The sequence below is a fragment of the Haliotis asinina genome, chromosome 3 (genome assembly GCF_037392515.1).
Source record: "Haliotis asinina isolate JCU_RB_2024 chromosome 3, JCU_Hal_asi_v2, whole genome shotgun sequence".
Lineage (NCBI taxonomy): Eukaryota > Metazoa > Mollusca > Gastropoda > Lepetellida > Haliotidae > Haliotis > Haliotis asinina.
In genome coordinates this window covers 17,814,848-17,828,802 of record NC_090282.1, presented here as the reverse complement: position 1 = coordinate 17,828,802, position 13,955 = coordinate 17,814,848, and the positions used below count along the sequence as shown (strand labels likewise).

General features: G+C 42.7%; 1 protein-coding gene across 4 annotated transcripts; it reads left to right on the top strand.

The window, feature by feature from the left end:
- The first annotated feature begins 462 nt into the window (after positions 1–462).
- LOC137279278 (methyltransferase-like protein 27) lies at positions 463–12,907 on the top strand. 4 transcript variants are annotated; one of them, XM_067811791.1, is made up of 8 exons: positions 463–621; positions 1,186–1,266; positions 4,671–4,731; positions 8,467–8,620; positions 8,924–9,052; positions 11,020–11,155; positions 11,560–11,658; positions 12,599–12,905. In XM_067811791.1, the coding sequence occupies exons 2-8, from the start codon at positions 1,227–1,229 to the stop codon at positions 12,781–12,783; spliced, it is 804 nt and encodes a 267-aa protein (XP_067667892.1). In that variant the 5' UTR covers positions 463–621; positions 1,186–1,226; the 3' UTR covers positions 12,784–12,905. The 4 variants fall into 4 exon arrangements, with proteins under 4 accessions (XP_067667892.1, XP_067667893.1, XP_067667894.1 ...); XM_067811792.1 differs by lacking the exons at positions 463–621; positions 1,186–1,266 and adding an exon at positions 991–1,046; XM_067811793.1 differs by lacking the exons at positions 463–621; positions 1,186–1,266 and adding an exon at positions 1,070–1,147.
- The last annotated feature ends 1,048 nt before the right edge of the window (positions 12,908–13,955 follow it).

Genomic DNA, 13,955 nt, shown 5'->3' with positions numbered 1-13,955 from the left:
CGATCTGCGCCATTGGGAACCGATGACACGTGTCAATCAAGTCAGCAAGCATGACCACCCGATCCCGTTAGTCGCCTTTTACAACAAGCATATGGCAAGCATGGGTTGCCGAAGGCTTGTTCTACCCCGGGACCTTCACGGGTCTAGTATGTCTAAAGTTGTGATTTGTAGTATGCATAGGTTTGGTGGGTATGCTGTCTTAGCGGTTGTATAAATCCTTGCATCGTCACATTTGAGACCTTGGTTCCATTCATGCATCACGCCAACAGGAAACTTGAAATAATTTTTCTGTATGTTGGAGTATTTATTGTATTCAAGGGAAAGTGTTTTACGTTAACATTAAATGGTATTTATGTTCCCGGATACTGGGAATTAGAATAGTTATTAATGTTCTGTCCGCTTCATTGTGTCCTGACACGGTCTCCTGTTCATGATACCGGTTATCTCTCTTTTTATTCTGTGTCAGTTTTCAGGTTGTCGTCATAAATGACGGGAATGCGCTTTCCTTTGCCAGCTGCGTTGTAAACTGCCACTCGCAGTGGTTAAATTTCGACGTACCGATTTTCATACACAATTCGTCAGTCAGCTTGTCTTTGAATTGAAGACCCGCGAGGATCCGAGGTAAAATAGGTCTTCATAAACCAGTGCTTGTCACAAAAGGTGATTGTGCTTGTCGTAAGAGGCGACTAACGGGATCGGGTGGTCAGGCTCGCTGACATGGTTGACACATGTCATCGGTTCCCACTTACGCAGATCGATGCTCATTTTGTTGATCACTGGATTGACTGGTTCAGACTCGATTATTTTCAGACCGCTGCCATATAGCTGGAATATTGCTGAGTGTGACGAAACCTAAACTCATTCATTCATTCTTTGAATTGAAACATGTGCAAGCCAACATTTCGTGTTGTGTTATTGTCTTTCCTGTCCAACATCCCGTGAAACCCATGCTGCACGGTGAAATTGAACACACGCGACCGGGCTCGTCAGCTTGCATAAAGGATCAGTCGATTCTGACGGGAGGACATAAATCTGCGGAGTAAACGGTACGTTATTAATACAGAAGTAAATAACACTATATTAGTCTGCAGGTGTATAGAGGATTTTGAGCGACAGGTATACAAGAAGACACAGCTTTCTGAAAAAAGTAGGTGTTAATTCTATTATTCTTTTTATCCCTTTCAGTAATCGAGTGATTTTACAGAAACACGTCCCCAAAAAGACTTATGTACTGTGAATGTTGCCGATCCACGATATGTATGGCATGTGCGTATGTATACATATCTTGCATGCTTTAGATATTTAGCATGTTAATAGGTATATTAACCTGAAGCATAGTCAAGAGGTGATTCAGCTTACTGAACGAAGAGATGATTACATATTGTCCGTCAACCTAACCTTTTGGACTGAAAATATTTGCAAATATCTTATTGTTATTCGTTTCAATGTAGAAGTGTTTATGCAAACCTTCGTGTTCCTCTTTGATTTAATAGGAACCAATTCTTACTGTCACGGCGATCGCCTATTAAAAGAATACCTATGGAATTATACTTATTGTTTTGTTTACCATGTTTATTTCCACAGGGTAATATACTGAACATCATTGAAAACGCACCACCCCTAAAATTGTGGATTTCTAAGAGCAGAAGTGAGCAATCTATGTAAATTTTACATATTTGTGTAGACCAATGTTTGATAAAGAAAAGAAGCATAAAACAATCAAGCAAAACAGTGAAGATTTAATGCAGCTGACAATGAAATAAAGATGGGGTCAAAATGGAAAGTCAGTAGCGTGTATGACCCCCGTTAGCAGCAACACAAGCTGTGCAACCTCATTGAACGGATAAGTCTCTGAATAAAGTCTTGAGGCACTGCATTCCACTCTTGCTGCAAGGCATTGTCGAGTTCCCCAAGGTTGTTGATCTGCGGACGACGTGCGAGGCGTTGGCCGATGTAATCCCACAAGTGTTCGATGGGTGACAAATCTGGTGACAATGCAGGCCAATGAAGTAGAGGAATGTTGTTGTTAGCCAGATACTGTATCGAAACGTGCAGTGTGGGCTCGTGCATTGTCATGTTGAAATGTGTGCAGATCTTGATGCTGGTGAAAGAAGGGAACGACGTTGTTCTGAAGAATGTTGTCACGGTAGTAAACGGCATTCACTCTGCCACGACAAACAATCAGAGCGGTTCTGTGTTGATAACTTACCCCTCCCCACACCATAATGCTGCCTTCACCCCACCGATCGGTTTGCACAACACAAACCTGATGATAACGTTCACCCCGTCGACGCCATACCCGTAGACGCCCGTCAGCATTTCGCAAGTGAAAACGCGACTCGTCGGAGAACACCACACCATGCCAACGTCGTAACAACCACACACGATGCTGTTCAGCCCATTGTCGGCGTTCACGGCGATGCCTGTCAGTCAGGATGGGTCCAACGTAAGGGCGTCGACAACGTAACCCTGCCGCACGGAGACGGCGTCGGACGGTGGAAGCGCTGATCAAACCACGTCGACCCTGGACAGCGTTGGCGGTTCTGGCAGCGGGCAAGGTTCGATCCCGAATATGGCGCCGTACAATGTCTCGATCTTGACGAGGGGTGGTAACACGTGCCTGACCTGGGCCTTGCCGGTCCCTGCTGGTTCCTGTTTGTTGGTATCTGTTAGCAAGCCTCAGAATGGTCGAATGATGACACCCAAATCGTCGTGCAATGTTTCTGCTTGAAGCGCCGACCTGCAACATACCCAAGGCCTGTTCTCGTTCCTCTGGTGACAATCTTGGCATGGCGAAAAAACTTTACTTACGAAAGTACTGCGAAAATGAGAACGGTTTTGTGCCGAAGGTCATTTATACCCCTGAACAGCATGCTTTCTGCATGCAATTTGTGCCCTTCGTGTGTGATGTGCATGAATTATGTTGTTTTCATGTGATGTGTTCGATGATGTGTTCGAACGATCCGTTTTTTACTGTAGAGCGTTATTTACGATCTAGTGTGTTATTATCAAAATTCCCACCATTAATTTTCCATTTCCAAAAGATTCTATTGCCTCATTTCAAAATTTACAGGTGGTGCGTTTTCAATGATGTTCAGTATATATACAGAATACATTTACATCAATACAGTCAACGCACTTTCACAAATCTCCATGACAGAATGAATACATATATTTGAATATGTTTTGTATGCCTTATCTATGTGTATCCAATAATGATGTTAGTGATTAAATACGCGCTACAATTCATCTAAGGCAATATTATCAGTAATTTGACTGTTGAAGTATGACCAGAAGGTAAAGAACTCGCTGTTACTGCATGTAGAACTAGCGTTATATTTTGTACTTTCATAGTTTCATATTTGGGGGGTGTTAACATCAATGCGTGAAAAATATGGAGCTCTTGTAATAGTTATATTCAAACTAATTACGTAAAAATGTCCTATTCCAAACCGCACAGATAATCTTGTTCACCCATAGAAGTTTCACTTTGTGTATGAGAACTTAACTGTCAAAATGCGACTTGATACATTTGCAGAACAATTTATTTCAAATTTATACCAGTATTTCATACAGGAAAAACAAATAGAGAAAGCTCTCGTCAGCTATGACAGGGTATACTATAGAATATGTAAAGCCCTTTATTTGACATATAGTCAGAATTATAGAGTTTTGAACAAGTCAGTTATCTCATGGGACGAGTCAAAATCAAAACCATGTAGGAAACACAGATTGGATGGCTATGATAAGGGCCATACTCCATGCATTTTTCAAACTGTATTAACGTGCTAAATACAAGATGAAATCAAAGATACAATAATTGTCTCGAAATCAACACTTACTGAAGCTTACTGAAGGTCTGGTTCGGGTAAATCAAAGGGGGAGATGACAGAGCTGTGTTTAGAGAAAAGTGCTCAATCCTGTTCATGGGGATCGGCTTATCTCAGAACAGTTGAATAATACCGTAATTTGGGGTTTGAAATGATACACATTGATGAAACTTGGTGTAACAAAAATCAGTCAACTGATCGGATATGGTTTTAAGGCGCCCGTGTTACCATCAAGCTAATTATATAAGGCAGACGCCTAATCATCTTGCATGCTCGTACCGTAGCCATTGATTGTTTGGGGGTTGTGAATTTGCTTTTGAGGCCAAGAAATGTGATGGTGATTGTCACAGCGAAATAACTGGGCAGGTATTTTGGGGTTGGTTCGAACATGTGCTTTTACGGCAGCTGGACGAAACAAGCGTTATCATTTTTGATAACGTTAGTTACCATTACCTGTGTGTCCCCGGTACCATCACACCCTCCATGAGCAATCTCAAGTCTCAGGTGCAGGCTTTTCCCCCTCAACAGTTTGATATGCGTGCGCGTGTGCATGTGCGTGTGCGTGTGCGTGTGCGTGTGCGTGTGCGAGTGCGTGTGCGTGTGCGTGTGCGTGTGCGTGTACGTGTACGTGTACGTGAGAGAGATACGATATATCAGGTCTTCGACATGACGGGCAAACGCTTCAACTACGTGACTACTCCCAAGGGGTAGGGGAGTGCTTTGACACTCGCTACTTGGCATGTGAGCTTGCATAATCTCTCTGAAACAGCCGATTGGGACTAAAGGACACGCTTGACCAACAGAGTAAACAGAATTTTAATAACATTGTCTCATTTACAGGCATAAAGCAGTGTGCTGACCAACAGCTATTCAAGATGCGTGCCCACATCGTATTGAAAAGGTACTAGTAATTGTCTACATGAAATGATTCTTATGTTCGCATTTAGTAATCTGGAAGTCACCTGAAAGAATTGAAAGAATAACGCACTGTACATTTTACCGACTACCGGTCACGGTCAAATGTTTAACATACTTCAGAAGGTCAACTGGCAGAGAATGTTAAACGGCGACCTTGTCTCGGTTTGTTGGGACATGTTGACAATCAACTGACAAAGGTGTACCCTTTCACATAGGTAACAAACGCAACCAGTTGTGTCACGGTCCCGCAATGCTTAGTATTCACTTGATCACGTGCAGCTGAACAAACTGTAATGTGTAGTATCTCCCTTACAGTATTTGTAGGATGTTTAGTATTCTTCAAATGTGTAGTATGAACCGGTTGTGTCAGTATGTATCAAACGTTTAGCACGAACCTGTTGTTTTAGACACAGGTATCCTTCAAATGTGCAGTTGGTCTCAAATGTTTAGCACACCAGTATATCAACCTCTTGATATTCTTCAGTCAGTATTCAGTCTGCATTCAGTAATCGCATGATATTAATAAATGTATCACAGAGAGTAATGTGTCCACTTGCAGAAGGCAGTCCTAATGATGATCGTAACCTCTACACTTTAGCACAGATTTAAGACGTTCTTAGCGCTTAGGTCTTATGTACAAGTGGGTCATGTTCTCTTAGTTTTAGGATTTACCTTTAACATTTCCATACATGCTTGTTTAGTTGTTTCAAATGGTCAGTGTGGACGCTCTTGGGCCTATCACCTGATGACCACAGCAGCATGATGCCCTCACTTACCTACACACCCACCCACCTACCTACCCGATTACCTACCCGATCACCTACCCCTTTTTGCCGTGAATACATCGATCAAGTTCTTTTTTTATCATAAGTATGTTACTTCGTAATCCCTTCCCATTTTTATAAATCTGAAAGACCCGTGGAGTTCGGGGGTAGAATAGGTCTACATAAACCCATGCTTGTGGTAAAAGGCGACTATACTTCTCGTAAGAAGCGACTAAGGAGATCGGGTAGTCACACTCACTAGCCTTGCTTATCTGATACATGTCATCGGTTCCCAATTGTGCAGATCGATGCTCATGTTGTTGATCACTGGAATGTCTTGTCCAGACTCGGTTATTTCCAGACCGCCGACATATAGCTGGGCTGTTTCTGTGTCCGGTAAGTGTCAGATAAAACAGAACTCACTCACTCACTCACTCACTCACTCACTCACTCACTCACTCACTATAAATATGAAAATACTTTAAGATGTACAATTGTACATGGACATTATTATGTATTGTGATTTGAGTTCGTCTGCTGTCGCTGCATTGGGGACTCACAGTAAGTCCAAAGATAGATGCCGTTCTTTACATCCATGAATTATTATTATTTTTTTTTTTTTTGCCACTTGAGTTCTGAAAGTACCAATTGTTTTGACATCACAAAATGGGTCTCTTGTCACGTTAGGGGAAAAACATGACATGTGGTTAAATATTTTCCGGTTCCCGGAGCCAACACGTGACAGGGTAATGACTGCTGAATGTATGTCAGACTTTTAGACCATCGACACCTCTTTGTCTGAAACAGATGCCAGTTGTTAGGTTTAGAACTCGACGGTTCGTGTCCTGATTGTTTAATTTTTAATTAGGATCCTGCAGTCGGGAACTGGGAGCTACAGGGGACACAGGTGGGTCATGATGAAATGCAACTCGCAGTTGACATTAAGACTAAAGTTTCAGGTGAACTAGATATAGTTTTAGACTCACACTCAGTAAAGTTAGAATTCTGTGAGTTGATTCCATTCATTTAGTATTCCATAAGCTTGGATCGACACATTTGAGATGGAGTAGCTAATCCAGACACATAGGGTTTTACGAGGGAGCTGCTCCAGGCACTTGTGATTCCTGGAGTTGCTACAGGCAAATGGGGCTCTAGAAGCTGCTACATGTACATGGGATTCTGAGAACTGCTACAGGCACAGCTCCAGGATCATGGGACTCCAGGAACTGCTACAGGCACATAGGATTCTAAGAGCAGCCACAGGCACTGGTATTTTAGGACCTGTTGCAGGCATATGGGATTTTAGGAGTTGCTACACACACATGGGACTCCAGAAACTCCTGCAGGCACATGGGATTCTAGGGGCAGCCAGAGCCACTGGGACTCTAACAGCTGCCACAGGCACTGGTATTTTAGGACCTGCTGCAGGCATATGGAATTCTAGGAGTTGGAACTAGGACTCCTGGAAATGCTACAGGCACATTACATGGGATTCTTGGAGCAGCCACAGACACTGGGATTCTAGGAGTTGCTACAGGCACTGGTATTCTAGGACCTGTTGCAAGCTTTTGGGATTCTATGGTTTGCTACAGGCACATGGGACTCCAGAAACTCCTGCAGGCACATGGGATTCTAGACGCTGTTACATGCACATGGGATTCGAGTAGCTGCTGCAGGCACATGAGATTCTAGGAGCAGCTACAGGCACTGGGATTCTAGCAGCAACTACAAGCACCGGTATTCTAAGACCTGTTGCAGGCATATGGGATTCTAGGATTTGCTACAGGCACATGGGACCCCAGAAACTCCTGCAGGCACATGGGATTCTAGGGGCAGCCAGAGGCACTGGGATTCTAGGAGGTGCCATAGGCACTGATATTCTAGGACCTGCTGCAGGCATATGGGATTCTAGGAGTTGCTACATGCACATGGGAATCCAGTAGCTGCTGCAAGCACATGTGATTCTAGAAGCAGCTACAGGCACTGGGATTCTAGGAGCTGCTGCAGGCACATGACATTCTAGGAGCAGCTACAGCCACATGGGATTCTGGGAGCAGCTACAGGCATATGCCATTCAAGGAGCTACTTCAGGCACATAGGACTCGAGGAACTGTTACAAGCACTTAGGGTTCTAGGAGCACCTACATCCCCATGGGATCCTGGGAGCAGCTATAAGCACATGAGAGTCTAGGGGCTGCACCAGGCACATTTGATTCTAGGTAATGCTCCCGGGACAGGATTCTAGTAGCTGCATTCCGGTCATCTTTAATTCCACAATCCTTATCGACACAGTTCTGATTCTACCTGCTATAGGCAACGTGAGCAAAGTTATCACTGTCCGGTTTGTATGTTCTGAACCCTAGGAGCGGAATTTGTTAGAGCTCAGATTGTTCGTGTAGCGTCTTGTCCAGCCGCTTTAGGGGATCAAAATACTTCATCTCTTGCAGGTTGTCATCATTATGTCATGTTTTATGTTGCAGGTTTACATGATCACATCACGTCTTGTATTGCAGGTTTCCGAGATCATATGTCATGTGTTGCAGGTTTACATGATCACATTACGTCTTGTGTTGCAGGTTTCCGAGATCATATGTCTTGTGTTGCAGGTTTACATGATCACATTACGTCTTGTGTTGCAGGTTTCCGAGATCATATGTCTTGTATTGCAGGTTTACATGATCACATTACGTCTTGTGTTGCAGGTTTCCGAGATCATATGTCTTGTGTTGCAGGTTTACATGATCACATTACGTCTTGTGTTGCAGGTTTCCGAGATCATATGTCTTGTATTGCAGGTTTACATGATCACATTACGTCTTGTGTTGCAGGTTTCCGAGATCATATGTCTTGTGTTGCAGGTTTACATGATCACATTACGTCTTGTGTTGCAGGTTTCCGAGATCATATGTCTTGTATTGCAGGTTTCCATGGTCATACCACATCTTGTGTTGCAGGTTTATTAGATCGTTTTGCTCAGCGAGAATGGCCGGAACGACCTATACTACTGTCAGTGAAGGGAATCAGTTCCTGGATCATATCACAGAAAAAGGGTTGGACAATAGGAGTATTATCAAGAGATTCAATGAAGTCAGCAGCAAGTACAATGAGGTATGTTGCATGTCACAGAGTGGTATTTAGAGAGACTTTGGGACTAGATGTAAGGAATGCCCACCGTCAACAATGTACCAGTATATGTACTGGTTCTTCTATCTATGGTAATGGTATCATTGGAAATGGATATCGTCAAACGTATACCTTCTGAAACGTAACCTTTTTCTCGTTGAATTCATAAAACTGAGAACCATGGTCATTTCCATATGTGCCAGTACTCAAAATACTCTGAAGGTGGTTACCCATATGATTTATTGATAGGATGTTGCTTAGTGCGGGTACTTTCACATCTCTTTCCAGGCACTAGGGTCTGTGGATTACATGGGTCCCAGGACCCTTGCAAACATTCTTGCGGAGTTGCATCCCAGCGGCAGAGGGAATGTGAGAGTGTTGGATGTGGCGGCAGGCACAGGGCTGGTCGCTGTCGAGGTAAAAACACGTAATGCATGCAGAGGGAGACATGTGATATATGTGCCCTGTACCTGAAGTATATCAAGTAGAAACATGTAATACATGAGGGAGACATGTGGTATATGTGCCCTGTACCTGAAGTATATCAAGTAGAAACATGTAATACATGAGGGAGACATGTGATATATGTGCCCTGTACCTGAAGTATATCAAGTAGAAACATGTAATACATGAGGGAGACATGTGGTATATGTGCCCTGTACCTGAAGTATATCAAGTAGAAACATGTAATACATGAGGGAGACATGTGATATATGTGCCCTGTACCTGAAGTATATCAAGTAGACACCTGTAATAGGTGAGGGAGACATGTGGTATATGTGCCCTGTACCTGAAGTATATCAAGTAGACACCTGTAATAGGTGAGGGAGACATGTGATATATGTGCCCTGTACCTGAAGTATATCAAGTAGACACCTGTAATAGGTGAGGGAGACATGTGGTATATGTGCCCTGTACCTGAAGTATATCAAGTAGACACCTGTAATAGGTGAGGGAGACATGTGGTATATGTGCCCTGTACCTGAAGTATATCAAGTAGACACCTGTAATAGGTGAGGGAGACATGTGGTATATGTGCCCTGTACCTGAAGTATATCAAGTAGACACCTGTAATAGGTGAGGGAGACATGTGGTATATGTGCCCTGTACCTGAAGTATATCAAGTAGACACCTGTAATAGGTGAGGGAGACATGTGATATATGTGCCCTGTACCTGAAGTATATCAAGTAGACACCTGTAATAGGTGAGGGAGACATGTGGTATATGTGCCCTGTACCTGAAGTATATCAAGTAGACACCTGTAATAGGTGAGGGAGACATGTGATATATGTGCCCTGTACCTGAAGTATATCAAGTAGACACCTGTAATAGGTGAGGGAGACATGTGATATATGTGCCCTGTACCTGAAGTATATCAAGTAGACACCTGTAATAGGTGAGGGAGACATGTGATATATGTGCCCTGTACCTGAAGTATATCAAGTAGAAACATGTAATACATGAGGGAGACATGTGGTATATGTGCACATGTAATATATTCTGGTGGAGACATGTGATATAAAGTTCACGCAAGCATCAAGCAGACACGTGATTAATCCAGATATACATTATTATAGCTAAAATGGATAGAATTATCATGAAAACGACCGCACGTTATCAGAAATGAGCGGTCCACTGTAACTTGATAACGCCCGCAAAATGCTTGACGACGGGCCATTATCAAGCCCGTTGTTAGGTGACGTCATAAGTAGCTCAGCTGTTGAAGTTCAATCACCTACGGCTCGAATGAACTTGGGTTCATTATTGACCATATATCTAGCTCACATTCGTCACATGTGCCTGTGCTATTATGCACTTTCCTGCTTGTGCCATCCATAACAATTGTGCCATAAATGACAACATACAGCAATGAAAATATCGACTTGAAGTCTAACGTTGTTGATGACTGAAAACAATGGCGGCTGGTAGTATGAACAAAGGTCAAGGTCGAATGTCGTTACCCTCAATAGTGACGTCATCTCTGTTGTTCCACGACGTTACTATATTTGCAAAATGTGTGCCAGTGACCTCCGTCGCTTTGCTGTTGGCAGTAAACCGATGCCGCTGTTTTTATTCTTATTGTATTAAAAATTCTATTCATTTTAGCTATAATAACGGTAACGCTATTTTTCAGGGCATTATCATTTTCTGCAAATGATAATGCCCTGGAAAATAGCGTTACCCTTATAGTAACATCAGGAATCTTGAGAGTCAAGATGAGAGCGGTTCGCCCAGGATACATCTAATTTTACGAGTACAGTCGCGTCAAAAGTTACGCCGCTAAATGTAAGTCAGGTATGTAACTCTGGTAATCCACCGATTTACATGCATGACACTTGTTACCATAGTTACCAGTGAACATACATGACACGTCCTGTTTCAGCTGAGGAAGAAGGGCTTCGTCAACAATGATGGACTGGAGCCGTCAGAGCAGATGCTGGCAGAAGCTAAACGAAACAACTTATACGGACGTTACATCTGTGACCTGGTTGGGGAAAACACCTTTGATATTGAAAATGGTGGGTTCAGTGACTTGCGGCAGTAATAGGCATAAGACAGCACATGACGCAAGTATCCTTTGTATCAGATGGCATCACTTATCGCTCGCACTAAAGAAATAGCTGAAGCTGTAGGGATGCATAATTGCTTTTGGTTTGCCATGTATTTACAAATGAAAAACTGACTTTTCTTTGCGTCTGCTTATCACCTCAAACATCTGCTGCCATCAATAACTGGTTGTGATTCCTAAAAACAACGTATGTTCATAGTGCAGTTAGAATCGTGCGTTGACTCAGGTTTCTTCATACGGGTTTCCTATGAATATGAAAAGGGTTTTTACATGAATATTTCGCATTATCATCGTGGAAATTGATATAGTCATTATGAAGGTATTTTGTGTTAAAAACATGTTCATTTCTTCCAGATACGTATTCTGCAGTGACTATGTCTGCTTTGAGTGTAGAGATTTTCAAGAAGCTCCCCGTGAAGGCACTGGAGGAACTGGCGCGTGTTGTAAAGCCAGGTAAGCTTCAGCCTGATACTTCCTAGAAGCTGTGTTACAGGGATTTTGAAGACGAATCAGCCTATCCAGCAGCCTGTGTTTCGTGAGGGATGACTACAGGCTTCTCACGTGTCTAGATGTCCCGATGTCGTGGGTCATGGTTGATGCAGTCACTAGACCATCTGACATAAGACAGGTTCAAATAATGTATTATCAGAACGCTGCCGTACATCTCGCAAATGGCTGACCGTTAACATGATTCATCTAGAGTTAAATTTGTCCTGAGCGATGTAGACCGGTCTAACAGACATATCATCTGTCGTGCGAGAGCATCACAGCTTCCTATGCGGTGATGGTTAAAGCATTCGCTTGTCTCGCCCGAGACCCGGGTCTGAATCCCCGCATGGGTACAATGTGTGAAGGCCATTTCTGATGTCTTCAGACGTTGTATTGATGGATTACGTATTGCTAAAAGAGACGTAAAACCAAACTCACTCACTCACTCACTTGTAACGATTCTAAAAGATCCTAATAATTGTGCTTGTTGTCAGTATGTTAACGCCCTGTCCTTTTTTCTCATTTCCACAAGAAGTAACGTTCTTACATCTGTGTCACTTTGTGTTCCCGAATATGAGCTTCAGGGTCATTTGAATTGTACTATCAACAACAAAGATATCGAGATATCGAGTACTATATACGTATATGTGTAAAAGATATATTATGTTTGAAAATGGCTTGTCTTACAATTATCCCAGATTATGCTTCCGACAATATGTGACTTTCTGTATGTAGTATGTGTATAATGTCATTGAGAACACGCACAGGTCCATGCACGAAAGCACGCACGCACGATCATATAATTGCAGGAAAAGTAACGTTAAAGCCCACATAAGACGACCTTAAGAAATGACGCTCAGCAACATTCAATCAATATCTCAATGATTGTGTTTTAATTGGACAGGAGGGCACATTTTGATGGGGCATTATGACTTCGCATTCGACAGTGAGGTTCTCAAGGCGAATTTCAGAAGCTTGGAAGGTCGGGGCTTGTGGAAGCTGATTGAAAAGAGATCAACTCCTGACTTCACTAAGGGCAAACACGGTCTGGTGTCAATCCATCGAGTAATGAAGCCAGCTCAGATTTAGCTTCACTAGACCCCACCCCAAACGACGTTCTGTTTGCTTTGCCGTATTAGGCTCTGGCGCTGTAGTAGGTTTTAGCAACAGAAACTAATGTGTTGAAGTGGAATAAACCCAGTGAAGTCATATTGTGAATTGCTATTGTCATTGTGGAACTGCTTCAGCAATATGACTAAAGAAAGTTGGTAAGTGGACTTAAAAATGATAATCATGAGATGATTACAGTTCAGTCAACATGAGTACCTTTTAATTGTTGCATGTCTATAATTATGACTTACTGCAACCTTTTGGAAATTCCCCAAAACTGAATAGTTCGGTTCAGGATGTTTCACACATTGCATAGGTTCAGACGGATACAAGATATGTCCACTGATTTGCGCAGAGTTGCGTTGCATAGACGTGCCAGGTGGTGGGTACTGATTATGTTTTCAGCTCTATACTTGCGTTTAGCAGTTTGGAATCTGAATCTCTACACACTTTCTCACGCAATACACTGTCAGTGGTGGTGAAATTCTAACACCGTTAAAATCAACGTAAAGTCCAGGCTACTTACAGATACAGAAGTAGGTTCGAATCTCGGAATAGACTCAACCCAACAAAAGTACTTTACTGACAGAGTAAAATACAGCCTGTGTTACATTTGACGACTTTCGAATAAGGCTTTATATTCACATTCATAATATTCAAACAGACCTCAAAATAATAACAGGTTCACTCTTAGAAGAAATGTGAACTGCGCGACACAAACGCTGACCTGTTGACACAAACGTTGACCTGTTGACACAAACATTGACGTGCCCTATTGACACCAGCGTAAGACACATTTGTCAGTGTCTTCAGTCAACTTTACCTTTTTACCTTTTTGTTGTCTCCCCTTGTGTTTCAGGGGCGATGGAGCAGCCAAATTGTTGAAGCGATATCAAAGGCGAAGTTAAGATAAAATAGATCGTAACTGAAATATTCCTCACACGTAATTGCACTGAATATAACACACATATACACAAACACAGGAGAGAGGGAGGGTGTAAGAGAGAGGTATGAGTTTAACGCAGCACTCAGCAATATTCCAGCTATGTCGGTGGTCTGGAAATAATCGAGTCTGGACCAGACAATCCAGTGATCAACAACATGAACATCGATCTGTGCAACTGGGAACCGATGGCATGTGCCCATCAAGT